This window comes from Notamacropus eugenii, chromosome 1 (assembly GCF_028372415.1).
Source record: "Notamacropus eugenii isolate mMacEug1 chromosome 1, mMacEug1.pri_v2, whole genome shotgun sequence".
NCBI classification, from domain to species: Eukaryota; Metazoa; Chordata; class Mammalia; order Diprotodontia; family Macropodidae; genus Notamacropus; species Notamacropus eugenii.
The window spans coordinates 617,443,749-617,471,712 of record NC_092872.1 but is presented as its reverse complement, the minus strand read 5'-3'; the positions used below and the strand labels follow the sequence as shown (position 1 = coordinate 617,471,712).

Sequence of the window (27,964 nt, the reverse complement as noted above, 5' to 3'; positions counted from 1 at the left end):
ATAGGATGATGATGAGCAGGGATATCTTTCATGTGATGTTTTTTAGAATGGTGGAGATATGGGTGTGTTTTTAGGCATTAGGGAAGCAGCCAATAGGTAGAGAGTGCAGATAAGTGATAGAATGGAGTTAATAGGAAAATCTACTGGAGAAGGTACTACAGAATAGACTCACTTGTGCAAGTAGAGGGAGTTTGCCTTTTCACGTGAGACAGTGATAAGTGAAAGAGGAGGTGGTTGGAGAGGACTCAGTGATGAAAGATGAGGGAGTACTCAGTCAATGGCCTCAATTTTGTCAATGAAATATGAAACAAGGTTCTCAGCTGAGAGGCTAAGAGGAGAGGGAGTCATGGGAGATTTAAGAAGAGATGAAAGGGTTTGGAAAAGCTGCTGTAATGATTGGAATTAGTGAATTGAATTTGTTGTTATTTAGTTATTTCAGACTCTTGGTGACCTCATTTTGAGTTTTTCTTGGCAAAGACAATAGAGTGGTTTGTCACTTCCTTTTCCAGATGAGGAACTGAGATAAACAGGGTTAAGTGACTTGTCCAGGGTCACACAGCTAGTGTCCAAGGCCAGATTAGAACTCATGAAGAGTCTTCCTGATTCCAAGTCTAGTGCTCTATCCACCCCACCACCTCGCTGTCCCAGTGAATTGAATAGGGAGGTATAAATGGATTATGGTGCTACAATGAAGGCCCAGTTGAGATTAAGTTAAATAAATTTGTAGTGGACCCACTTAGCATAGTTTTGTGATTTTTCTCTATCTCCATTTAATATCATATGAACAGGAGTGAAGGCAGTGAATGGTGGGAGTAATCTAAGGTCGGGGTATGCAATGCATGATCAACAATCAGATAAGGGGACAAGGAACTAAAGAAGATAGTGTTGGGTTCAATTGTTCACAGGTGTCAAGAAGGGAAAGGGAGGAGAGTGTAGCCAGTTCAGGAGTGATAACCTGGTAAAGATTGATTGGTTGTTGTCCCTCGTCTTCAGAGGACTTTATCACCATGATAAAGTGAAATTTCAGTGTGTCCGACTGTGGCTAATAAGACCAATAGGAGCTCGGAATGCTCTACCACAGGTTGGGCACAGATAGTCTGCATGAATATTTGGAGTGGATACCCCGAATTTGTGCATCCTATGTTTCCTTTGTGCTGTCTCAATTCTGTTTTGCTCAAAGAGCAGCAGCACCCTTTCTGATGTGGGCACGCCATGCTGAGCGATCCTGTGCCAGTGTCTCCCATGTTGCACAGTCAAATCCAAAGTTCTTGAGACAGACCTTGAGAGTGTCTTTGTATCACTTCTTCTGACCACCATGTGATTGCCTGCCCCATGCGAGTTCTCCATAAAATAGCCTTTTTGGCAAGCGTACATTTGCATTTGAACAATGTGGCCAGCCCATCAGAGTTGCACTCTCTGAAGTATAGTTTGAATACCTGGCAGTTCAGCTTGAGGAAGGACTTCAGTGTCTGGTACCTTATCCTGCCAGGTGATCCTCAGAATCTTCCTAAGACAGTTCAAGTGGAAGCAATTCAGTTTCCTGGCATGGTGCTGGTAGACTGTCCACATTTCACACACATGTAGCAATGAGGTCAGCACAACAGTTCTGTAGATCTCCAGTTTTCTAGTCAGCGTTAAAGTGTATGAAAGAATAGGGTTAGGTGTTCTAAGGCAGAAGGAGAGACAGAATAATAAAAGATTATGATCAGATAAAGTAACTTCAGAGTTCACCAATATGAAAGTAGGATCTTGTTGGTAAGTAGTTCATTGCTGATAAAAGATCAAGGGTGTGACTATCTCTTGGTGTGGCTGAGGTAGAGTGGAGGAGTAGGTCATGGAAAATGAAAAATTAGATCCTTAAGGGAATATCAATATGTTTGTAAGATCCTCTCCTAAGAGCGCAGGCATTGGAGGAGAGGAGTTAAAGCAAAAAGGAGAATGTCCTAGAGGTCAGTAGATAATATGTATTGAGAATGTCAATTGGATGCTAAATGTAAATTGAATGAACCTCAAAGGAGAAGAGGCGACTGAGTAAAGGGTAGAGGGAGTAAAAGTAGTAAAGGTAGAGGGAGAGTCTGGAAATGATGATAGGGAGGAATATTTTCATTCTCTCCCTCACCATCAGTGAGGGGAGAGGGTGGGTAAGGCTGAGAATGCAACCAGGGCTGGAAAGGGGGGCCAGGGATGGCCAATCAGGAGAGAATCCATTTTCAGAGAGCAGAAGATTGAAGGAGGAAGAAAAGAAACAGTTTAAGATGAAAGCAACTTTGTTACTATCAATAAAGCACTTCAATCGGAATTGAGGTCTAGAAATGGGGTCAAATTCTGGCCTTGTTCCCCTTTCCATTTTCGTTACATACCGCAAGACCGCTAAAGGAGGACTGTAAGTAATACTTTGCTGCCGGGTCTCCTGTTAAAACCTAGGATGTCAAACAGCTGGTTTGGAGGCGGCCTACCCAGTACAGGACGGTAGAGGGACCTCGCGTTTTCAGTCCAAGCTCAAAGTGAGGTCACATGGAGGGGCGTTTCCGGGTAATCTGCGAAGGTGAGTGTCCGGAAACCCGGAGTTTCCGGAAGGTTGAGGGAGACTTCCAAGCGAGCTGGAATTCGGAGAGCGTTGGGGTGCCCCCGTAGCCAAAGAGCCGGGGCTTAAAGTCGGAAAGGGTGGACTTTTGGCGGAGAGGCGGAATCTCGGAGTGGGCGGCTCAGGTTGGGGCTGCGTGTCCAGCCGCGGCTGCAGCGGCACCGGGGCCAGCGGGGCAGCGGGGCAGCGGGGACAGCGGGGCAGCGGGGCAGCGGGGCAGCGGGGCCAGCGGGGCAGCGGGGGCAGCGGGGCAGCGGGGCCAGCGGGGCAGCGGGGGCAGCGGGGCAGCGGGGACAGCGGCGGCGGGGCCAGCGGGGACAGCGGGGCAGCGGGGCCAGCGGGGCCAGCGGGGCAGCGGGGCCAGCGGGGCAGCGGGGCAGCGGGGCCAGCGGGGCAGCGGGGCCAGCGGGGCCAGCGGGGACAGCGGGGCAGCGGGGCCAGCGGGGCAGCGGGGCAGCGGGGCCAGCGGGGCAGCGGGGCAGCGGGGCAGCGGGGCCAGCGGGGCAGCGGGGGCAGCGGGGCAGCGGGGCCAGCGGGGCAGCGGGGGCAGCGGGGCAGCGGGGACAGCGGCGGCGGGGCCAGCGGGGACAGCGGGGCAGCGGGGCAGCGGGGCCAGCGGGGCCAGCGGGGCAGCGGGGACAGCGGGGCAGCGGGGACAGCGGGGCAGCGGGGCAGCGGGGCCAGCGGGGCCAGCGGGGCCAGCGGGGCAGCGGGCCAGCGGGGACAGCGGCGGCCGCAGCAGCGCGGAGCCCAGCACCCGGCACTGGGCGCGGGCCCTGCGCGGGGATGGCTTGGCTGGCTCGCTTTGCCCCCGTACCTTAGGGCTCCGATTCCCTGGGGAGCAGCGCGGCGGCGAGGTCCAGACGCATTTGTGATGCTGCCGCGGGGGCGGGACAGGCTCTGTCCCTCCTGGTTCTTTCTACCTGCTTGGTGAAAACGCTTTGATCCGACATGACAGGTGAGCAGCGGGAGTGGGGAGGGGTTCTGGAGGAGATGGGCGAGCAGGGGAAGTCCTGGGAGTCAATCATCAGTCAATTCGTTATTTGTGAAGCGCTTGCCCGCTGTCAGGCGCAGTTCTAGGCTTAAGAGATACAAGGACGAAGACTGAAACATCCCCCATGGATTTTAAGGGGCAGAATCAAGCGCATCTAATATTGATATATTATCTATATATCTATTATACCTTTATTATATTTTATATTATCTATATATTATAGTATTTATTATGTCACTATTATCTTAGTATGCTAGTTTTATGCTTGTTTAATTTAATCAGCAAGCGTTAAGTGCCCTTTGTGCGCCCCTGTGCTAATCAGCTAATGATAACCAATAATAGCTTACATTTAGATACCTGCCAGGCTAATTATTTACAATAAATCTACAACTTACAATAAATTTACAATTATTATCTCATATGCATATATGCATGTGTGTATGTATAATTTGGGGTACCAATTGCTACATAATCACAAATAATTGCTATATAAATACGAATTGATTTGTGCCATGTATATGCATACACATATACACATGACACAAAGATAAACACACATATACATAGTTTAGTACTAGGTTGTGTGAGAGGGAAGGCACCAGCTGTTGAAGGGGGTATCAGGAGAGGCTGCATCCAGAACGTGTTGCCTGAGCTGAGGAAGAGAGGGATTCTGTGAGGGGGATACAAGGAAGAAATGTATCCCAGACTTGGAAGGTGGCCAGTGCAAAGGCATGGAGTTGGGAGATGGAGAGTTGTGTGTGAGAAACAGAGAGAATCAATCAATAAGCAAACATTAAGCGCCTACTATTTTACCAGTCACTAAGAGCTGAGCACTGCGCTGAGAGACTGGCCAGTTTAGCTGGTTTGCAGAGGGAGAGGGAGAGAGTAAATAGCTGGTGACCCTGGAAATCGAGGTTAGAGAAGTTTCTACTAAATGGTTTCGGGTTAGATTTGCTTAGGTGCCTTTGCACATAGATTCTAAATGAGAGACTTTATTTTTAAATAGGATTTTGTGGTCATAATCTCTTCAGGAAGCTGGTGAACCTTCCTCCTCTATATGTGGTTTCCTCTAATCAGTGTGTGAGCTCCTAGCTTTTCTATTTGTATCCCCTGCACTTGGCAAGTAGTAAGAGCTTAATAAACACTTTTTAAATTCATCCATTTCATCTTGTTAACAAATCACCCTTCTATAGTTTACACCCAGAGTATGCCAGAATATTTAAAATAAGGCTATAATATGGTGAGCACAATACAATTAACTTTTTTTTAAGTTTGGATGCTTTTTATTTTTAAGCAGTTTTATATTTTTTAATATATCCTCTTGCCCCTTCATCATGAGCCTTCCCTTGTAGCAAAGAAAAAGAAAACACAACAGGAACAGTTAAGCAAACCAAAATACATATTAACAACATCAGGTAATACACAGGGAGCATTCCACACCCAGAGTCCCCCACTTTCCCAAACAATAGGCTATATTTCTAAGTTTCTTATCAGTTTGTTTTATAAATAACAACATTATCTTAGTATGTTGTTTTTAATGCTTATGTAATTCAGTCAGCATTTACTAAGGGCCTATTATGTAGCCTTAAGCTAGCCATTTTATAAATAACTCATAGTAATAGCACACATATATGTGCCACGCACAGTACGAAGTTCTTTATAATTATCTCATTTGATCCTCACAACAACCCTGTGAGGTAAGCCCTATTATTATTCCCATTTTACAGATGGAAAAACTGAGGCAAAGAGATGTTAAATGACTTGCCCGGAGTCATACAGTGAGTAAAGTCTGAGTCTGGATTTGAACTTAGGTCTTCCTGACTCAAGGCCTGGGGCTCTACCCACTGTGCCACCTAAAAGACAAAAAAAACACATTGCCTGCCATCAAAAAGCTCTCATTTTTTTGAGGCTGAGACAGCTTATACGGCAATTATCACTGGTGTTTTTTGTTTGTAATAGTACTACATTTCCCCTTCTACCCCCAAATTAGATGACCTGTCCTTAAACTTTAGTGTAAATTGTCATTTAATGTTTTTTTTTCGAAATACTTGCCCTCTGCATCATGAATGAATAATAAATGTGTATGAATCATTAGATTTTTTTTCCCCCTCCAGTCCTACTGTCCATGGTTCTTAATCTAAAACTTATCTTTCAGGGTCAATAATTCCAAGGGTACTCCTGACCCTTTTCTCTGCTCAGTATCTCTTTCATCACAATGCTGAAGCATATATTTTTACTTCATTATTTTTCTTGCTTTTTTATCACAACATGGATAATGTGGAAATATAGGGTGTTTTGGGGGTATGGTTTCATATGTTTAATGGCAGAAAGCTCACAAAAAATCTCCATCATTTACCACCTCTCAAGGGTTGGGCTGTATCAGTGAGACACTCATTTAAAGGTTTGATGACCTTACCCACAAATAACCAACCCCCCAGGGGTTTGTGTTTTTTTCTTCTGAGTCTCATGTGACACCACTTTCCACTAAGTATCCAGAGAGTCTAGTGCTCTTTCCCCCTTAGCTCAAAAAAGCTACATTTGAATTTTATGAGTCTTTTAGTTTTTTTAAAAACTTGCTTAGAGGAAGCAGTTTTACTGCCTTATTCCTTCATCATCAATCATGCGTCTTGTGACTTCAAGGCCTTGGAGAAACCACAGGGTCTTGTCGAATCCTCTGACCACATTCATTGTTTACCAGTTGTATTCAAAGTACTGGGGAGATCCCATCTGAAAGAAGACACTGTTTCTGCAAAGAAGAACCCACAGTTATAAAGTGAAACTGACTCTACCTGAGGAAGAATTTAAACCTTCCTGGCACAGGCTCCTGGAACAGCATGTGCCAGATCCCAGAAGATGACCATGAAGAGGTTCTTTGGAGATGCTCATGAGCACAGGATTGCATGAATTCACCATTGCATAGGCTGTGTACCTTGAAGACTTGTGGCCTTTCTGGTCTTTGTGCGGTGTTGCCAGGAGGAACCCAAGTGTGCCTTTTGGGATGTGCTACTTGGCTATATTCTTCACTTAGCAAGAAGAGGATAAAAAAAAAATTCAACAACAAACCAACTATGTAAAGAGAGTGCAGAGAATTCAGCAGGTGGTGATAAGATGACTAACTACAGAGGGATTAAGCCAGGGTAGACATGCTTTTTTTTTTTCTTAAAAGTTTAAAACATTATTTAAAATACTGTTTGCAAAATGCTTTATCTGCTGACCTGGGACTCGTGAAGAAGGGTAGGAGTTCAAGGAGCTCTCCAGCTACTCCAGCAAGGCACGACTGCAGGATATATGACATCTTTCTCTCCCTTCCCTACTCTTCTTTCTTGAACACACCCAAGGGAAACTTGACTCACCCCAGGGGAAGCATAATCACTAGAAACAAGGTTCCAAGAGGTCTCTCAAGACTCTGGGCCGAGGGTGACCCCACCTATCTAGTCTCAACAAGAAGGCTTCACCATAGAAGGGTGGACTGGGCTTAAGTCCTGCCTGTAGATGGGGACCATCCTGATTGAGTGGGCTGAGAAGGACTGGTCATCATCCCCTGATCTCCAGCTCCTTTCATTAGCTAGCCTGATGTGGCAGAAGTGGTTTGTTGGAAGCTGTTAAGTGGGGAAGTTAGCTGGAGTAGAGTATGTTACTGTGAACTTGTAACTAAAGGGGCAGCAGACTTAGGTTACTGCTCTCCACCCCCATCTGAGATTTCCTAAGCCAAAGTCCACCGCTCACTTTCAAAATTAAGGGGGAAAAAAAGCAGAACAAAACTGAACCAAGGCAAATACACTTAGGAAAGATGTGGATGACCACAGAAAATGAAGCTAGGTGGCACAGTGGATGAAGTGCTGGACCTGAAGTCAGGAGGATTTTTCTTCCTGAGTTCAAATCTGGCCTCAGACACTTATTAGCTGTGGGACTCTGGGCAAGTCACTTAACCCTGTTTGCCTTAGTTCTTCATCTATAAAATGAGCTGGAGAAGGAAATGGCAAACCACTCCAGTGTCTTTGCCAAGAAAATTCCAAATGAGATAATGAAGAGTTGGACACAACTGAAAAGCAACTAAAGAACAAGAAAAACATGGGATCACTGGTACTTTTTTTGATTCACTGTTATTTTTAAATTTTTTATTTCATTTTTCAATTAGCAAGCATTTTTCTTCTCCCTAACATTCCGCTAATTTAAAAGAAAAGAAAAACTAAACCTTCATAAGCAAAACAAATTCTCACATTATATGTGACAAAGTTATATGCCTCATTCTATTTTGAATATTTTATCTCTGTGTCAGGAAGTGGTTAGGGATCATCAATGGCCCCCTGGAATGATATCATGGTCACTCATTTCATCAAAATTCTTAAGTTTTTACAATGCATTTACAACATTGTTTTTGTGGTATACATTTTTCTTCTGTTTATGTTCTCTTTGCTCTGCATCAGTTCATACAAGTCTTTCCAAGTTTCTCAGAACCCATCCCTTTCACCACTTCTAACATAACACTAATCTATTTTCTTCATATATTACAATATTACACTTTGTTTAGATATTCCCTGTTGATGGGTCCCCTCTTAGTTTCTAGTTCTTTGCTCTACAAAAGTTACTATAAATATTTTTCTCTATATGGGTTCTTTTCTTCTTTCTTTGGTCTTTTTACAGGGCATAGACCTAGTAATAGTATCACTGCTCAATGACTTTTGGGGCACAGTTCCAAATGATACGCTAATATTTTGGAAATTCAAGCTGGATGAAAATAGAAACAAGCCATGATACTTTGTCAGAATCCATAAAATCTTTCAAGTATCCAAAGAGAGTCTTCAGGGAAAATGTGCTCACTTACGTCCAGTAAACATGAGCTTTGTATGAAAGAGTAGTGATCCAGCAGGTCACAGCCCCTTTATCCAAATCTACTTGAAATAGGAGAATGGGGATTTCAGAACCCAAGGGACTGATGTTTGAGATTACTCCCCAGGAGCAAACATCTGTCATAGATGTGGGATAGACTTGGACAAATGAGCAAAGTGCCCAAATTCAGAAACCTGTGCTTGACTTGATAGAGATTACAGTTGCTTGCAAGGTGGCATGAAACTCTTTGGTTATTCTGTATTTACCAAATACTAGTTACCATAATGGGCATTTCCATATACAAAGAAGAGAAAAAAGGGGATTGCATTTGAAACTGATTTTCTTCTCCCAAGAGCCTGCCCCTTTTTTAAATCATGTAATAAATTCCTTATAGTTTCAAAACTGTCCTGTTTGTTTGTGTTTCCCTTGGAACTTCCATCTGTGCTGTTCTGTGAGTTTTTAAAAACATTCTCAGCAATCCAAACTGGCCTGCTTGCTATTCTCCTGGCTTTGGACATCATCACTAGCTGTCTCCCATGTCTAGTATCCTCTTTCTCTCCTCTCTGTCTCATGGCTTCCCTATAAGTCTTAGCTTAAGTTCCACTTTCTGCAAGAAGGCTTCATCAGTCCTCCTTAATCTTAACACCTTCCTTCTGTGATTATCTCCAATTTATCCTGTATGTGTCTTATTTAAAACTAATTGTGTGTCTGTGTTGTCTCCCTCATTAGACTGTGAGTTTCCTGAGAATAGGGACTGGGATTTTTTTGCTTTTTTCTTTTTTAGGTAGTGGGAGTTGCCTTTCTTTGTTTCTTTAGTGCTTGGCATAGTTCCAGGCCCATCTTAGGTATTTAATAAATGAGCAAAAAAATAAGCACTTACATATTAATGACTACTGTGTGCCAGGAACTATGCCAAATGCTTCTTACATAAATCTTTTCCCGTTATTTTTCAATCTCTTTGGAGTACATACTTAGTAATATTGCCACTGGGAGATTTTGGAGGCCTTACCAGATCAGTGACACATGGGGGTTAGAATGACCCTAACTTGTGACCAGGTTCATCTATGCACTGGGGAAGCCTTTCCCACGCTATGCTCAGGCTATTTGTTGGCAGAAGAAAGCATAGATTCCCCTGAAGACAATGACAGGGAACAAGTTAAGTATGTGTTGAAATGACTACTTTTGGATGGAATGTGCTAAGAAAAATTACAGGTTGTGATCTGGGGTGTGTACAGGTCATGTATGAATGAATGAATGCATGTACTCCATTTCCATACTGCTTATGGCTGACTTGATCATGCCCCCAGATGCTAGTTCCCTCTCTCCTGCCTGAATTACCTTGTCTGTAATAACTTAATATTTATTCTCTTTATATTAAATCTGTACACGTAGTTATGTGCATACTTGTCCCCTTCATAGAGTATAAGTTCCTTGCCAGTAGGGATTGTTTCATTTCTCATTTTTATATTCCAGAGCCCAGCACAATGCCTGGCACATCGTAGGTGTTTCACGAATGCTTCTTGGAACAGAATATTTTGCCTAGGAGGAGAAACATAACCCTAGTTTAGTAAGAGGATTCAGAAAAGGGCATTAATCCACTTGCACAAATATTCATTAAGTAGGTGTCCTATGTAGGGCACCGGGTAAGGTGCTGGAGATACAAAGATAATTGTTTACATTTCTATAGGATAAAAGGATCATTTTCTTGTTGAGTTGCTTCAGTCAAGTTGCTCTTTCTGACCCCATCTGGAGTTTTCTTGGCAAAGGTACTGGAGTGGTTTGCCATTTCCTTCTGCTGTTCATTTTACAGATGAGCAACCGAGGCAAACACGGTTAAGTGACTTGCCCAGGGTCACTCAGATAGGAAGTGTCTGAGGTCAGATTTGAACTCAGGAAGATGAGTCTTCCTGACTGTAGGCCCAAACTCTATCTGGTTGTACCACCTAGCTGCTCCTCAAAAAGGATCATAGAATCATTGATTTAGAGACCTTGTCAACCATTGAGACCAACTTCATTTTACAGATGAGGAAAGTGAGGCACGGAGAGTCCAGGGTCCAGTCTACTATCATATGTTGTCTCAGATTTAGAGCTGGAGGGGACCTGAGAAGGCTGGTCTTACTGCCTCATTTTAGAGATGAGGAGACCAAGGCCCATAGAGTCACTCAGGCAGTATATGGAAGGGGAAAGATTTGAATCCAGGTCCTTTGTCTTGAAATCTATCAATCTTTCCCTTGATAACATTGTTTTAAGGTTCACAAATTTCTCTCCTTATAATAACCCTGTAACAGAGTGCAAATATCATCATCCTTTTATAGGTGAGAAAATGGAGGCGCCAGCATTTGTCCTCAGTAACCCAGCTAAGTAGTGCCATTCCTGCAGAGGTCTTTGGATTCCAAGGTCAATGTTCTTTCTGCAAAATTACACTGTCTCTCAAAATTGAACCTGGCATTTCAACCTTCGAGGGGTTTGGCATCTAATATGAATATACATTCCTAGGAATATGCTTAGGATATAGCTTCAATTGCCACAGTGGGTACAAGCATGCAGAGCTCCAGTTCTTAGAGGTTGTCTCAGGACATTTATGTATACCAAGTACTGTGGTGAACAAGATGGGCACAATGTCTGGTACAGAGTAAACACTATACAAGTGTTAATTATTAATGTTATATTATTACTTGCCTGGTCACACAGCTAGAAAGTGACTGAAGTTACATTGGAATTCAGGTCTTCCTGACTCCAGATCTAGCACCCTTATCCACTGTGCCAGCTAGTTGCTTCTGTTATTTATAGCTTACTTTTCTTCTCAAGTATGTAATAAATTCAGTCTTTAGCATCCAAAAACATTCTACTTGTCTGTGCTTCTTTCCTCTGCATTAAAAAATAATGCCTCAGTGATATACTTTTTCCCTCCTCCCCTATCCTTATCCCCTCTTGCCCTCCCATACCTCCCTATTGGAAAAAAAGGCCCTTATAAACAGCATGCATATTCAAGCAAAACAAATTCCCACCTTATCTCTGTCCTAAAAGGACGATCTCATTCTGCATCATGAGCCGTCACCTCTTTGTCAAAAAAGGATTCTTCATCATAAACATTCTGGAATCGTGAATTGATCAGTGTTCTCAAGACTTCCAAAGTTTTTTTTTCTGTATGATGTCATTGTATAGATTGTCACCTTGATTCTGCTCACCTCCCTCTGCATCACATCCCAGCATCAGGTCTTCCTATGTTTTTCCGAAACCATCCATCTCATCATTTCTTATGACACAGTAATATTCTTGTACAGTTATTTGCCATTACCAACAAATTGTTTAGCTGTGATTTCCAGTTCTTTGCCAATACATGAAGAGCTGCTATAAGTGGTTTTATACATATGGGTCCTTTTTTCATAGAGTTCAAGTGAGAAACATTGGGAGTAATTTTTTCCCCTAGACTCTGAATTGCTAGGGTTGACTTTCCCTCAGGGAAAGTATATCCAGCCCCATTTCAGTGGAGTTGAGAGAAAAACAGGGAGGGCAGAGCCAAGATGGAGGAGTAGAAAGACGCATATACTCTAGCACTTCCCCCACAGCCCACAAAATACCTGTAAAAAATGACTCTCAACAAATTCTAGAGCAGCAGAAGCCACAGAACAAGAGAGTGAAAGAGGTTTCCAGCCAAAGGTAACCTGGAAGGCCAACAGGAAAGGTCTATCTCATGGGACACTGAGCTGAGCAGAGCCCAGCCCTGGCCACATGGCACTGGAAGGAACAGGACCTGAATAGACCTCCAGGGCAGAGTTCCCAGCAAGGAGGGTCCCAGATCCCTCAACCTGCAAGCCACAAAGAAAGCTCCAAAGGTTAGTGTGGGAGGGCTTTCCCAGCAGGGCAAGAGGGGAACAGGGTTCCTGATGGCAGCAACAGCAGCAGCAGGCTGCAGGCAGCTACAGTGGAAGCAAACTGGGTCCATTGTCCAGGTAGCTCAACTTAAAAACCTCTGGCAGTAGGGAGCAGCTGATGTAAACCTCAGCCCTGAGTGACTGCCTGCTCCCATCCAAAGCAACTCCCCTCCTCAGGAATCGAACAGCTGAGTCAAATCTCAGCCTTGAACATGATACTGGGGAGAAGAGGGACAATAGGACCACTCTCTTGACAAAGGATTCAGAAGTCAAGTAACTGGCTAGGAAAATATCCAAAAATGGGAAAAAAAATAAGACCATAGAAGGTTACTTTCTTGGTGAACAGATGTCTCCTCTCATCCTTCCTGATGAGGAAGAACAAGGCATACTGTCACAGGAAGTCAAGACCCCTACCTCCAGTGCCTCCAAAGTGAACTTAAACTGGCCTCAGGCAATAGAAGAGCTTGAAAAGTGACTTAACAGCTTGCTAAAGGAGAACCAAAAAAATGCTGAGGAAAATAACACCTTTAAAAAGAGGCTAACTCAATTGGAAAAAGAGGTCCAAAAAGCCAATGAGGAGAAGGAGGCTTTAAAAAGCAGAATTAGCCAAATTGAGGAGAAGGTTCAAAAGCTCACTGAACAAAATAGTTCTCTGAAAGAGAGAATTGAGTTCAGGGAAATGAATGACTATGAGATAGACCAAGTTGTTAAAATACAAAACCAAAAGTCTGAAAAAAGAGAAGATAATGTGAAACATCTCATTGGAAAAAAACTGACTTGGAAAATAGATCCAGGAGAGGCAATCTAAAAATTATGAGACTACCTGAAAGCCATGATCAAAAAAAGAGCCTAGACATTATCCTCCATGAGATTATCAAGGAAAACTGTCCTGATATTCTAGAACCAGAGGGCAAAATAAATATTGAAAGAATCCATCAATCATCTCCTGAAAGAGTCCTGAAGAGAGGAACTCCTAGGAATACTGTGGCCAAATTTCAGAGTTCCCAGATCAAGGAGAAAATACTGTAAGCAGCTAGAAAGAAACAATTCAAGTATTGTGGAAATACAATCAGGGTAACACTGGATCTGGCAACTTCAACATTAAGGGATCAAAGGGCTTGGAATAGGATATTCCAGAAGTCAAAGGAACTGGGATTAAAACCAAGAATCACCTACCCAGCAAAACTGAGTATAATACTTCAAGGGAAAAAGTGGTCATTCAATGATATAGAGGACTTTCAAGAATTCATGATGAAAAGACCAGAACTGAAGAGAAAATTTGACTTTCAAACACAAGAATCATGAGAAACATGAAAAGGTAAACAGGAAAGAGAAATCATAAGGGACTTAGTAAAGTTGAACTATTTACATTCCTACATGGAAAGATAATATTTGTAACTCTTGAGACTTTTCTCAGTATTTGTGTAGCTGGAGGGATTGTACACACCCACACCGCCCCCCCTCCCCCCCACACACATGGACAGAGAGAACAGGTTGTGTTGAATGAGAAGAGGTGATATCCACAAAAATAAAAATTAAAATTAAGGGGTGAGGGAGGAAAATACTGGGAAGAGAAAGGGAGAAATGGAATGGGGCAGGCTATAACTCATAAAAGAAATAAGAAAAATCTTGTTCAATGGAGAAGAAAAGGGAGAAAGGGAAAGGGGAAAAGTGAAGCTACTCTCTCCACATATAGCTTAAGGAGGGAATAACATGCTCACTAAATTTGATATGAAAATCTATCTTATACTACAGGAAAGTAGGGAAGGAGGTGACAAGTGGGGTGAGGGGAATGATAGAAGGGAGGGCAGATGGGAGAAGGGAGTAACTAGAAATAAACACTTTGGGGAAGGGACAAGGTCAAATGAGGGAATAAAAAATAAGGGGGAATAGAGTAGGATAGAGGGCCATATAGTTAGTATTACACAACATAATTATCATAGAAGTCTTTTGCAAAATGACACATAGTCTATATTGAATTGCTTGCCTTTTCAGTGGGGATGGGTAGGGAGGGAGGGAAGGAGAGAAGTTGGGATTCAAAGTATTAGAAACTAATGTTGAGAATTATTATTGCATATAATTGGGAACTAAGAAACACAGGTAATAGGGTATAGAAATCTATTTTGCCCTACAAGAAAACAGAGAAGATGGGGATAAGGGAAGGGTGGGGTGTGATAGAAGGGAAGGTACACTGAGGGAAGGGGGTAATCAGAATGCAAGGTATTAGAGGGTGGAGGAAGGGGAGAGATGGGGAGAAAAACTGGACACGTTACAAAGTGATGTAAAAGCAATTAGTATTAAAACAATTGACTTAATTACTGAGACTAAATCAGAGACATCTTTAGTTTGAAAAAAAAGACTTTTAGTCTAAGTTTCCTAGAGGCAGGTAACCTCAGGTAAAATTTGGCATTGATGGAAAAGTTAAGGTTTTAATGGTAAATTTGATTTTATGATTGTTATTTAATCAGGAACTAGAACATGTATAGAAAGGTATGTAAGCCACTTAAGATTTGCCTCAAAAGATGTTCCTTAGCCAAAGTGAAATTATAGTCATATCTGAAACCTGATTATTGGAACTTACTATTTTAGGATTCTATGGGACTATTAACTGACTGTTTTTCTGAGTCTAACTCCAGATACGGATAGCAAGAAAGGCGGTTTGAACCTCCAATCCATGATGCCAGTAAGCCTGTGAGATGCTGGTATGAACTGCAAAAGGTGATCTCATGGGAAGGGTGGGAGAGAGGCTGTTCAGCCTGGGCTGAGGTAGGATTCTCCTGACTCAGTTTCCCCACTGACACCTGGTAGACTTTAAGACTGACTGAATGCAAGTTGACAATCTACTCCTTCCTGGAATTGACATGAAATTGGGGAGATATTGTTTCCTTGCAATGTCCCTACTCTTAGTGGCAATTTCCTATAGTCAAAAGGTTTGTAAGCTTAATAACAGATCTATTACATTATAGATTGTTAGTAGGGGAACATCCGAGGTTAAGTCTAAAATTAAGCTATTAGGCTTAGGACTTTAGAACAACAACAAGTTAGGGCCCTTTAATTCTTAGTAATAGTGTGGAGACAATGAGGTCATGAGCTTGGGAAGTTAGCATACATAGTTATTATTTGTATCTCAGCTGGTTAAGGTTAAAAAAAAAAAATTTGTTTGTGGTCTACATTGTAAATGCTTTAAAAGAAGCATCACCTGACCAAAAGTTGGAATTGTTTTATGTGATATGAACTGTGTTAAAAATGAAAAAGAGGGGGGTGGAGCCAAGATGGCGGAGTAGAAAGACGCACATACACATAGCTCTGAACCCACAACCCATAGAATGGCTACAGGGAAGTAACTCACGGCGAATTCCGCACCCAGAGGCCACGGAACATTGGAGCGAGGGAGATTTCTGTTCTGGAGGGACCTGCAAACCTCTCGCGGGGGGGTCCTTCGCGCTGCGGACTGGGCGCCGGGACTGGGAGCTGAGTGCAGCCCTGCCGCGGCCGCGGCACCGAGAGGAAAAGATCCGAGCAGGCTTCACAGACAGGATCTCCAGCGGCCACGCGGGTCCCTCCACCCACAGAGGGATCTGCAAACCTCTCGCAAAAGGTCCGTCGCGCTGCAGACACAAAGCCCAGCCCAGACCTGCTGTGGCCACGGCTGCGGCACCGAGAGAAACAGATCCGAGCAGGCTTCAGGGACGGGATCTCCAGCGGCCGCACAAGTCCCTCCACCCACAGGTGACAGGGGTGGGTGAGAGAGTCTCTTTGGCGGGTCGAGAGGGGAGTGGGGTGCCCCCATAATTCAGGCCCCCCCCGGGAGGTAGAAGCTGAGAGGCGGCTGCAGACAGGGGCTCCCCAAGCGGGCAGGAGCCTGAATCCATTGCGGAAGGTCTGTGCATAAACCCCCTGAGGGCACTGAGCCTGAGAGGTGGCCCTGCCCCGACCTCAGCACCAGAACATAATCTCATACTGAATAGCAGCCCTGCCCCCGCCAAAAGCCCTGAGGCTGGAAGCAGCATTTGAATCTCAGACCACAAACACGGGCTGGGAGGATCAGGAGGTGAGGTGGGTGTGAGGAAAATATTCAGAGGTCAAGTCACTGGCTGGGAAAATGCCCAGAAAAGGGAAAAGAAATAAGACTATAGAAGGTTACTTTCTTGGGGAACAGGCATTTCCTCCCTTCCTTTCTGATGAGGAAGAACAATGCTTACCATCAGGCAAAGACACAGAAATCAAGGCTTCTGTGTCCCAGCCCACCCAATGGGCTCAGGCCATGGAAGAGCTCAAAAAGAATTTTGAAAATCAAGTTAGAGAGGTGGAGGAAAAGCTGGGAAGAGAAATGAGAGACATGAAGTCAAAGCATGAACAGCAGATCAGCTCCCTGCTAAGGGAGACCCAAAAAAATGTTGAAGAAATTAACACCTTGAAAACTAGCCTAACTCAATTGGCAAAAGAGGTTCAAAAAGCCAATGAGGAGAAGAATGCTTTCAAAAGCAGAATTAGCCAAATGGAAAAGGAGATTCAAAAGCTCACTGAAGAAAATAGTTCTTTCAAAATTAGAATGGCACAGATGGAGGCTAATGACTTTATGCAAAACCAAGAAATCACAGAACAAAGAGAGAAGAATGGAAAAATGGAAGATAATGTGAAATATCTCATTGGAAAAACAACAGACCTGGAAAATAGATCCAGGAGAGACAATTTAAAAATTATGGGACTACCTGAAAGCCATGATCAAAAGAAGAGCCTAGACATCATCTTTCATGAAATTATCAAGGAAAACTGCCCTGAGATTCTAGAACCAGAGGGCAAAATCAATATTCAAGGAATCCACAGAACACTGCCTGAAAGAGATCCAAAAAGAGAAACTCCTAGGAACATTGTGGCCAAATTCCAGAGTTCCCAGGTCAAGGAGAAAATACTGCAGGCAGCTAGAAAGAAACAATTCAAGTATTGTGGAAATACAATCAGGATAACACAAGATCTAGCAGCCTCTACATTAAGGGATCGAAGGGCATGGAACAGTATATTCCAGAAGTCAAAGGAACTAGGACTAAAACCAAGAATCACCTACCCAGCAAAACTGACTATAATACTTCAGGGGAAAAAATGGTCTTTCAATGAAATAGAGGATTTTCAAGTATTCTTGATGAAAAGACCAGAGCTGAAAAGAAAATTTGACTTTCAAACACAAGAATGAAGAGAACCATGAAAAGGTGAACAGCAAAGTGAAGTCATAAGGGACTTACTAAAGCTGAACTGTTTACATTCCTACATGGAAAGACAATATTTGTAACTCTTGAAACATTTCAGTATCTGGGTACTGGGTGGGATTACACATGCACACACGCTCACATACATAGAGACAGAGTGCACAGAGTGAATTGAATAGGATGGGATCATATCTTTAAAACAAAATGAAATCAAGCAGTGAGAGAGAAATATATTGGGAAGAGAAAGGGAGAAATTGAATGGGGCAAATTATCTCTCATAAAAGAGGCAATCAAAAGACTCATTAGTGGAGGGATAAAGAGGGGAGGTGAGAGAAAAACATGAAGTCTACTCTCATCACATTCCACTAAAGAAAAGAATAAAGTGCACACTCATTTTGGTAGGAAAACCTATCTCACAATACAGGAAAGTGGGGGATAAGGGGACAAGCAGGGTGGGGGGGATGATAGAAGGGAGGGCATGAGGAGGAGAGTGCAATTCGAGGTCGACACTCATGGGGAGGGATAGGATCAAAAGAGAATAGAAGTAATGGGGGACAGGATAGGATGGAGGGAAATATAGTTAGTCCTATACAACACAACTATTATGGAAGTCATTTGCAAAACTACACAGATATGGCCTATATTGAATTGCTTGCCTTCCAAAGGGAAGGGGTGGGGAGGGAGGGAGGAAGAGAAGTTGGAACCCAAAGTGTTAGGATCAACTGTCGAGTAATGTTCTTGCCACTAGGAAATAAGAAAAACAGGTAAAGGGGTATAGAAAGCTATCTGCCCCTACAGGACAAAAGAGAAGATGGAGACAAGGGCAGAGAGGGATGATAGAAGAGAGAGCAGATTGGTCATAGGGGCAATTAGAATGCTTGGTGTTTGGGGGGGAGGGGATAAAAGGGGAGAAAATTTGTAACCCAAAATTTTGTGAAAATGAATGTTAAAAGTTAAATAAATAAATTTAATAATAAAAATAAAAATAAAAAAAAATGAAAAAGAAAAAAGAAAAAAATATAAAAACAAAACAACAAAAAAAAGAAAAACAAGACTAATGTAAGGTTTCAGTCCCACCTGAGGATGGAGTTAGACTGAGTAATCTAATCAGACTTTAAGCAGAAATGAGAGATTGTGTGTGTGTGTGTGTCTGTCTGTCTGTCCGTCCATCCTCCACATACCCAAGTGCATGGCAACTACTGTCAGAGAGAAACACCTATAAAACACTCCTGTTTAGTCTAGAGGCTTCACTGAAATGGGAATTAGAGATGGAAGGGGCAGGTATGGATCATGGCTGGTATATGAAGCCAAGATGACATCCACAAATTGGACTAATATCAGCCTCCAATATCCTGTACAACTCTGTCAGGCATAGCCCCAGCCAGCAAGAGGGGGCCATGCAGTAGATTTGCCATCCCAGCTTTCAAGGGTATATGGTAATACCTGTGGAAGGCCACTGTGATTCACTTGTATAAAGATGGTGATTATCAAGGGAAGGCAGGTAGCAGCAGATGACCCATCTATTCTGGAGAGAAAATTTTGCAGGTGTCTGCCTGGAAGGTTGAGAAAGTAGAAGGGGTACATTATTAGCCTGTGTCACCTGGCCCATTTGTTGCCCTAGGCACCTCTAATAAAAGAATAACTGGATCTACTAGTCACAACAGAAGAATAGATTACTCTGAATTCTGTATGGGTTCCTACCTTACAGGTAAATTTGAGATCCATTTTTTCCATTGCTCTTGGGCAGTGAGGTGGACAAGAGGGCTGAACTTAGGAGTCAGAAGGACCTAAGTTCAAATCTAGTTTCAGAGGCTCAGTGATAATCACTTAAACTTCCTCAGCCTCAGTTTCTCCATCTGTTAAATAGATATTCATCACCTCAGGGGTCTGAGGGCCGATGAAATAACATAAGACATTTGACAAACCTTAAAGTAACTCTATCCATACTAACTCTTATAATGATTATTTGAATACAGAGCATGCTGTGGAAATTTAAAGCCCCTGAAGCAGTTTTTTTCAATCTCTACCCTCGTACAAAACTGATCACGCTACTACTTTTTGGTTCTTTTTTTTCTTTTAGGGAAGCATGGAAGATAACAGCATGGAAAAGAAACCACAGGGGAGTAAAAAAGGTCCTTCCCCAAGAGAAATTCCCATCCCCCCAGCTGCACTGCTACTGCTCGGGATGGTCCTTATGAACATCCTTCTCTATCTCTACCTTGATCATGTTTTTGTGTCTCCTCCACCCTACGGCATGGAGTCCCGCCAATGTCCCTTTGGTACCTTCCGTATGGGACAGATGAAAAATTGTTCTCCTTGGCTGTCTTGTGAATCCCTGAGAACAGGAGTCAGGAAGCTGAAGCGTGTTGGGGAAGGAGCTGTGAAAAGGGTGAGTTTCATTCTTAGGATGGGATTGTTATTTTAAAAATTCTACATAAGTTCCTTGGGGGTAGGGAACTGTTTGATTTTTGTTTGTGCATCCCCAGCACCCCTCACGATAGGGATGTGCCACACAGTAGGTGCTTACTAGACATTTATTGAATGAATTGCCCACCAAGGGAATGGTTAGCCTCACTTTGCCAGTGACCTGGGAATGAGGGGCAAACCCAGAAAAAGGAACTTTGGTGGAGGGTTCCTTGGAGCATCAAGAATTTCAATTAGTGGCAGCTAGTATCTACCAAAGGGAAGGCAGAGGCAGTTCTCAAGCTTCCTGTTCAATACCTAGATGAGTCTTTCTTCTGACTGGCATGACAGTACACCACTGGGACCTTCCCTGGCAATTCGGATTAGTGGATATTTTAATGAGGAGGTAGGCCAAGAGTTCTCAGCTCCTCTCCATCCTTGGGAGGGGCAAAGGCAGTGGGCTGGCCCTCAGATGTGGCTGGTCACTCCTCTCTCTGACCCTAAGCATTGTGTTGCTTACAGTCTTCTTCAGGAAAACAAAAGCTATCTCAATTAGCTTCTCAGTGGCATGTTCTTCCCTTTGTAGATGAAGTCAACCCAGACTTTAATGAAGGGGGCAAGGTGGTCAGTTATTTTTCAGTCAGGTCAGATTCTCTGTGACCCCATTTGGGGGTTTTCTTGGCAGAGATACTGGAATGGTTTGCCATTTCCTTCTCCAGATCATTTTACAGGTGAGGAAATTGAGGCAAACTGGGTCAAGTGACTTGCCCAGGATCGCACAGCTAGTAAGTGCCTGAGGTCAGATTTGAACTCAGAAAGATGAGGCTTCCTGACACTCCATCCATTTTAATCACCAAGTTTCATACTCTCTGGGGGAGTTTCTAACTCAAACTGGGTCCTGTTTATAAATTAAACAAAAACCAGGGTCTCATTTGGGTGGAGCCCGGCCTAAAAGATAAGGAGCAGGTGACTTGGTGGGTAGGAGTGATGACTTTACTGGATCAAACCCTTCAGAGACTACCTGGACTTTTGAGAAGTCGGGTCTTAACAAAATAGGAGGAAAAAGGATGGGTCACAAATTAAAAATTGGTTATTAGCATAATAGTATAATATTAATTTCTCTCAAAATGATGACCCTTGCCCAGAGTAGAAACACATTGTTTGTCTCTAGAGAGATATGGTGCCCAAAGTAGCAAAGCCAGGCTTCATCCAAAGCTCCAGAGATGTAGGTGTTAAAACTGGTTGTTGAACTTGCTTCGGGAAAATCAGATAAAAAATAATAATAAAGGTGCACTAGACTTTTCAGGGACTAGGGTTAAGAATCTTATAGTGAGGCGAGGTTACCATTTTTCCATTACATTTTTTTCAGATTTCTTTTTTTTCTTTTTTTAAGATGGGTGTGTTAGCACACACCTGTAACCCCTGCTTCTGAGGAGACTGAGGCCAGTGATTTTGGTAGATCTTGGGAGATTTGAGCTGCAATAGCCTGAGCCACTCTGGTACTCATGTTAAATTTGGGCTGATTTGTTAAGCTCCTGGACAAGATGGGGAGAGGGGTGGGTACCAGGCTGCCTAAGGAGGAACTGCAGTCATAGGAGAGACCCAGGCTTGACATGTGCAGGCCTTTTTCAGTTCAGTTATGACTCTTCATGACCCCATTTGGGATTTTCATGGCAAAGATACTGGAATGGTTTGTCGTTTCCTTCTCTAGCTCATTTGACAAATGAGGAAACAGGGTTAAATGACTTACCCAGAGTCACACATATAGTAAGTATTTGAGGCCACATTTGAACTCAGGTCCTCCTGACTGCAAGCCCAGCACTCTTTCCATTTTGCCAGTTAACTTCCCTAGAGTTTAAATAGAATAGGTTAAAGCCCTCATGCCAATCATTAGTGAGTTTGGTTCTGGGAATGACTACTATGCTTCCAGTTTAGGTGAAATAGGGAGGCTCATTCTCCAAAAAAAGTGTTTTTAATAGAAATTGAATTGATATCCTGTACTTGATAGACACTAGCAAATAGTAGTATTTCCATGTACTGTTTATATTAAAAAAAAAACAACCCTCCAACATTTATGATAAAATAAGTAAAAAACTTAATTAGATTTAATTTAACATTTTAAAATTGCATGTTGTATTGCAACATATGGCATTAGGAGTAGTAAATTCCATGACAGAATGATTTTTAAAAGATCCCTTGCTCTCAAGGTGCTTACATCCTTCAGTGGAGAAATGCAGAATTAAACACAAAACAATTAAGGGAGGTCTTAAGCACCAACAACTAGGAAAAGAGGACAGGATCAGGGAGAGAGGGAGAAGCAAAGAACATGAAAGAGGAAAAAAAGTGTAGAAAAATGAAAAAAGGTGAGAATTCTTTCCAAGACTGCCTCGGATTTCCCTGGAATAGGTTGCCTGTTTCTGGTCTAGGATGTCATTCCTGCCTGAACCCAGCCCCCAGAGGAAGATGCACCTGCACGGATACTCATGCAGATGTACCCAGGTGTCCATAGGTGTGGGCAGTGAGAAGGGATGACCCTAGGAAAGTCAAAAAAATGCCTTGTGGGTCTTCTCCACCCTAGGATTTTATGTGAATTTTTAGGGAGACCTTCTGATTTACAACCATTTCTTTTTTTCCTGATTGGGTTTTTAAAAATTTTGTTGAGGTTAACATACAGGTTTTTAAAACAATTATGTCATTTGGACTTTTATGATAATTGTTTACACAGCCTGTCTGTAAGCATTTATTAAACATCTGCTATCTGTCGAGCACTATACTAAGCACTGGGGATGCAAAGAAAGGCAAAAACAAGAGTCCTCGCTCCTCAAGAAGCTCACACATTTGAATGCTTATTTTTGTTAATGGTGACTAAGTTTAGAATAAAAACAGTGACGAGACCAAAAATAACCAAAGAACAGAGGGCCTTGGTAGCATTAAAGTGCCAGGGAAAAGAAAAAATCATTTATTTAAAGATACTACTACTACTACTACTACTACTGCTGCTGCTGCTGCTGCTGCTGCTACCACCAATACTAATAACATTAATAAAGTACATTATTATAGCTCCATGATTTCCAAAACACTTTTCCTCTTAAATCCCTTAGGAGTTAGAGCACCAGGCCTGGAATCCGGAAGACCTGAGTTCAAATCCAGCCTCAGACACTTACTTAGCTGTGTGACCATGAACAAGTCACTTAACCTCTATTTGCCTCAGTTTCCCTATCTGTAAAATAGGGATAATAATAATGACTACCTCCCAGGGTTGTTGTGAGGCTCAAATGAGATGACTGTAAAACTCTTAGCACAGTGATGGGCACATAGTAAGTGCTACATAAATGTTAGTTATCATTATTATTAAAAGAGAGGTAACTACCTCCCAGGATTGTCATAAGGATCAAATGGGACAGTAATTGTAAAGCACTTAGTACCTGGCACAAGGCAAATGTATACACGCATTATTGTTATTTTCTTTGTAGAGATGAGCAAATAGGTCCAGAGAAGTTCATCAGTTTGCCCAGGGTCACAGAGCTTGAAGGTATCAGCTGGGACTTGCTCCCAGCTGGTGTCAGTGATATTTTGGAGGGGGAGGGGTCCATGCTGCCTTGGTTCGGTACTGCTCAATGCCTGAAGCTGCCCCTTTAGCAAGGGCGGTGGTGGAAATACAACCGTAAACATTTAGAAAGGAAATCTACTTAATAGCTCCCTAAAGCATATTAAGTGCCTAGGAGTTTTGGGGTTTTTTTTTTTTGTATTTTGGGTTCTTTCCTAAGGAAATAGAAGATAGTGAAGTAGTCTTTAGATAAAAAGAAAAGCAAACTGAATAATACTTCCAATTAAAAATTCCTAAAATTATTTTAAAAGTTAAAATGGGTTTTTTTTCCTCTGAAGGTTCTTCCTCCTTGAATCCTAATTGAAGCAGAGTACCAGAGCTACAAAATTCAATACAAGTAGCACCTAAAAGTTGTGGGTGTTTTTGGTCTGGTCTTGTATAGTTCATATCTCTAACGACCTGCTGTTTATGGTAGATATGCCCCTCTGGCCAACCTGAGCCCCTGTACTTAAAGGCCTACATTGTGGTAGTGAAAGTTAATAGGAGGACTACGGCATGGTTTACTGGAGAACCAAGACTTAATTACAGCCTTCTGTGCCACACTTAGGAATTTATGAACAGCATTTCTGCATCCCATGGCCTACTCCGTACCCAGCGAGCGTGTCTCTCTGCTCATTAACGTAGACAAAATGTTCATTTGTTGCTTGGTTTCAGGTCTTTCTTTCCGAATGGAAGGAACAGAAAGTTGCTCTTTCCCAGCTCACCAAGCCAGAGATGAAAGAAGATTTCCTCCACGGTGTGAAGATGCTGAAATCATTGCAAAGCGAGTATGTGGTCTTGCTGATTGGCTACTGTGAAGATGATGGCACTGTTCTTACCGAATATCATCCCTTGGGTACTTTGAAGACCCTGGAAGAAACGTTAAACCTCCCTAAATATCAAAGCCTGAACACCTGGCATCACAGATTGAAACTGGCAATTAACTATGTAAATATCATTAACTATTTACACACTAGTCCCCTGGGTACGTTGGTGATGTGTGACTCAAATGACTTGGACAAAATGCTCTCTCAGTACTTGTTGACAAGCAGTTTTAATATTGTGGCAAATGACCTCGATGCCTTGCCTGTTGTCCACAAGAGCAACAGAACCCTGATCAAATGTGGCCACAGGGAACTTGTGGGAGAATTTGTAGCCCCTGAGCAACTGTGGCCTTATGGAGAGGAAACACCATTTGATGATGAACGTATGCCGCCATATGATGAAAAGACAGACATCTGGAAAATACCCGATGTCTCCAGTTTTCTTTTGGGGCATGTGGAAGGGAGTGACATTGTCAGATTCCATTTGTTTGAGATTCACCAGGCATGTAAGAAGACAAATCCAGAGGAAAGGCCTTCAGCCCAGGAGGTCCTAGACACTTACCAAAAGGTTTTAAATTCTCTTAGAGACACAGTCATGCCTGGGGTAAGAGAAATGTTGTGAAAATGAGACCAATCAGCGGTCCCTGATGATCTAATGGAAAAATACAAGCTACTTTTCTCAGTTCACATTTTTTGTCTTTCTTGTGGTTTTCTTCAGCTACATCCGGATGCAGCTTCAGTCATCTCTTTGTAACTGTTGAGCTAATAAATGTAAAATTTGGGGGTGGGGGGCGAGGGGGAGATATCTGTGTAGAAGACATGAAAAGGACACTGCATTTAGAGTCAGTGCTCCTGGTTTTGAATCCTGATTTATAATATTATTTGGGTAAGTCATGTTACATCTTCTGGACCTCAGATTCCTTATCTGTAAAATGAAGGGGTTGACCAAGATGACCTCTATAAGGTCTGTTTCCTGTTTTAAATCTATGATCTTTGGACCCTATTTTAAATCTGGGTTCCAATGCCTTTTTCAAATTGCCCTCCTGGGGGAAGGACAAGGGCCTTATCCTATACCTAAGAGGTAGACAACTAAAGGAAAGAGAATAGAGCAGCAAAGAGTCTTAAATAACCTGGTCTTGGCTGTAATAGAGTTTATAAAAATCATCCTAACTTAATTGCACACCTCATTGTGATGTGGAGATCTCTCTGGATTCTTAAATCAAGGCCACCAAATAGAATGTTCTGATTGGTCCTACAAAACCAGCAGGGCCTCACGGGTGGCTGTAGAAATGGATTCAATGTGTTTGTATACTTAAAGGACAAACTTAGCAAACATGTTCACTCCCATCCTAGAATGTTGGTTGCTAGGTGATGATTTGGGGAGGAAGGAAAAGGCAGGGCTGGGGAGGAGAGGCAGTGGTAACTCTTGAATGGATCAAGAGATAAAATGGTCTTCTCCCCCACCTGGCCCTCTTCCTTTTTCTTCTTTCAGAGAAAAGGAGGCAAAAGTTTCTGTGAATCACACAATTTTTATACCCTCTATTAATGTTTAAGTTATTCATTGGCATTCCCAGTGTATAATTGAAAAGAAAGATAGTTTGGAGCAAGAAGCAACCAATGGTGGACAGACAGCTCATGTGCTCCATTAGTATTCTTAGGGTGTTAAGGGAATAAGATGAAGACCCCAGCATACCCTGTATACCCCTCCCTATGGAGACTTTACGGAAGGACACGGACAGGAGCCATGTGAGATGGGCATCCATGGATGGATGGAGATCTGCATTGCTGGAGGGAGTATTCACATTGGAATTTTGGAGTACTCTATGTGATATCAGTTCAAAGACTTAACTGATATACTTCCACAGGAATGGAACCAAAGCCATTTTGATATTCTCACTCTTAAGTGAAACCAAGTATAGAGAACTAGCAGTTTTTCACCCTAAGCTTCAAGGTAATGACTGAAGATCTTTCATGGGACATCTGGGCACTTGTCCTTGCATTGTCGCCCAAAGATTGTAAATGAACAGGTCACTCCTGAGGTAATTTCCACTGACGCATCAGCATCTTTGCATAGGAGGAAATAGTTGTAGAAGTATAAGAACTGTTTACATGGAAGAGGGTTGCTTTTTTTATTGCCTAGATCAGAGGTTTCCAAACTTATTTAGCCTACTGCCCTCTTTAAAAAAAATTATTCAGTGTCCCCTTGGAAATCTACTTTCTTTAACCCTTTAATAATTTTTTGAAATTTACATCATTTCAACGAAATGTAAAATATTTTTTCAAAAAATGACATCTTAAATTTAATAATCTATTGTAAATTTGAAGTTTTTTTCCTGCATTGAAATTTTGATAATGCAATATTGTATCATGAAACTGTGTAGTATTGTATTGTAAGCAAGTCATCACATGCACATATTCATGCTGATGCATGCTGGACTTCCCTGCAATGCATGACATGCTCACCTGCCAACACTTGCTTGTTAAGACATGTCAGCAGATTTAATCATTGATTGGTTATAGCCTGCATTTTGGGTGTTTGTTTGGAAAATAATGTAATCACTACTTTTAACTCTGTTACACAACAGATGAAACATGTACAAATAGTTTTTCAAAATTTTCTTCTCTTTCCTTATGCTTCCACTGCCCCCTTATTTTTATTCAATGCCCCCCAATTGCACCCAAGGCTCTTACCAGCCCCCTGGATTGTTCTAGCACCTCCCAAGGGGCAGTATCACCCACTTTGGGAACCTATGGCCTATTTCATGAAAAGAATATTTTTCTCCAATACTTTCCTTTTAATGGTGATAAAGTTGGAGTCATTAAAGTGTGTTCTCTTGCTACTTGAGCTGATTTAATCAAGTCACAAAGAGCTCTTGTGCCTTTTCTCTCTCTATATCTATATATATATACATACATATATAGATAGATAGATGATATGTACATATATGTTACAATTTTTATATATTTGTTAAAAGGGCTATCATAACATCATCTTTTTTTGGTCAGCAAAACAGAACTATCACCAAAAACTGATAAGTTTTTCAAAGTAGGAGGGAATGGAAATATTTTTTAACACTAAATCCTGTAGAGATCTCAACAGTGCTGCTGCCCCCAAACCATACTTCTAAACCATTGCTCTTAGAACTGGGTTCTGAATGTCCCAAATGACCTGCTGTAACTAGTCAACAAGAATGACAAGTCAATGTTACTGTCTTATTTACCAGAAGAAATGGAGTGGTCCAGGTAATTTGACTAAATAAAATCTTTAAAGAATCCTTTTCCCATGGGTCCATCTTCCTCTTTTTCATTGGATGGGACAGTTATTCTCATACCTATTAATAATCATTAATCAAATAGTTTAAGCTGCCTTCCCAAGTTGGAGATCTGCAGAGTTGGAAATGCATTGATACAAATTTTGCTCTCCTGCATCAAGTCTGAAATGAATACTCAATTGTCTGTTACTTCATCTGTAAAATGAGGGCTTTGGACTCCATGACCTTTAAATTTCCTTCTAGCTCCAAATCTATGATCCTTTGACATTCACCTAAGATGATACTACCTCCTGATGTTCACCTAAGGCAAATGCCCAAATCCTGTGCAACGGATTGCCCAGGTCACAGTAGATATGAGGATGTGCCTGCCAAAAGTACTTAACATTACTGCC

General features: G+C 42.3%; 1 protein-coding gene across 9 annotated transcripts; it reads left to right on the top strand.

The window, feature by feature from the left end:
- Positions 1-2,495: 2,495 nt before the first annotated feature.
- On the top strand, positions 2,496-27,579 carry POMK (protein O-mannose kinase). Of its 9 annotated transcripts, none has more exons than XM_072635028.1 (5): positions 2,552-2,709; positions 3,430-3,542; positions 14,920-15,001; positions 19,568-19,876; positions 24,152-27,579. In XM_072635028.1, the coding sequence occupies exons 4-5, from the start codon at positions 19,574-19,576 to the stop codon at positions 24,920-24,922; spliced, it is 1,074 nt and encodes a 357-aa protein (XP_072491129.1). In that variant the 5' UTR covers positions 2,552-2,709; positions 3,430-3,542; positions 14,920-15,001; positions 19,568-19,573; the 3' UTR covers positions 24,923-27,579. The 9 variants fall into 9 exon arrangements, with proteins under 9 accessions (XP_072491132.1, XP_072491129.1, XP_072491127.1 ...); XM_072635026.1 differs by having other exon boundaries at positions 14,873-14,985; XM_072635025.1 differs by lacking the exon at positions 2,552-2,709 and having other exon boundaries at positions 3,297-3,542; positions 14,920-14,985.
- Positions 27,580-27,964: the final 385 nt, after the last annotated feature.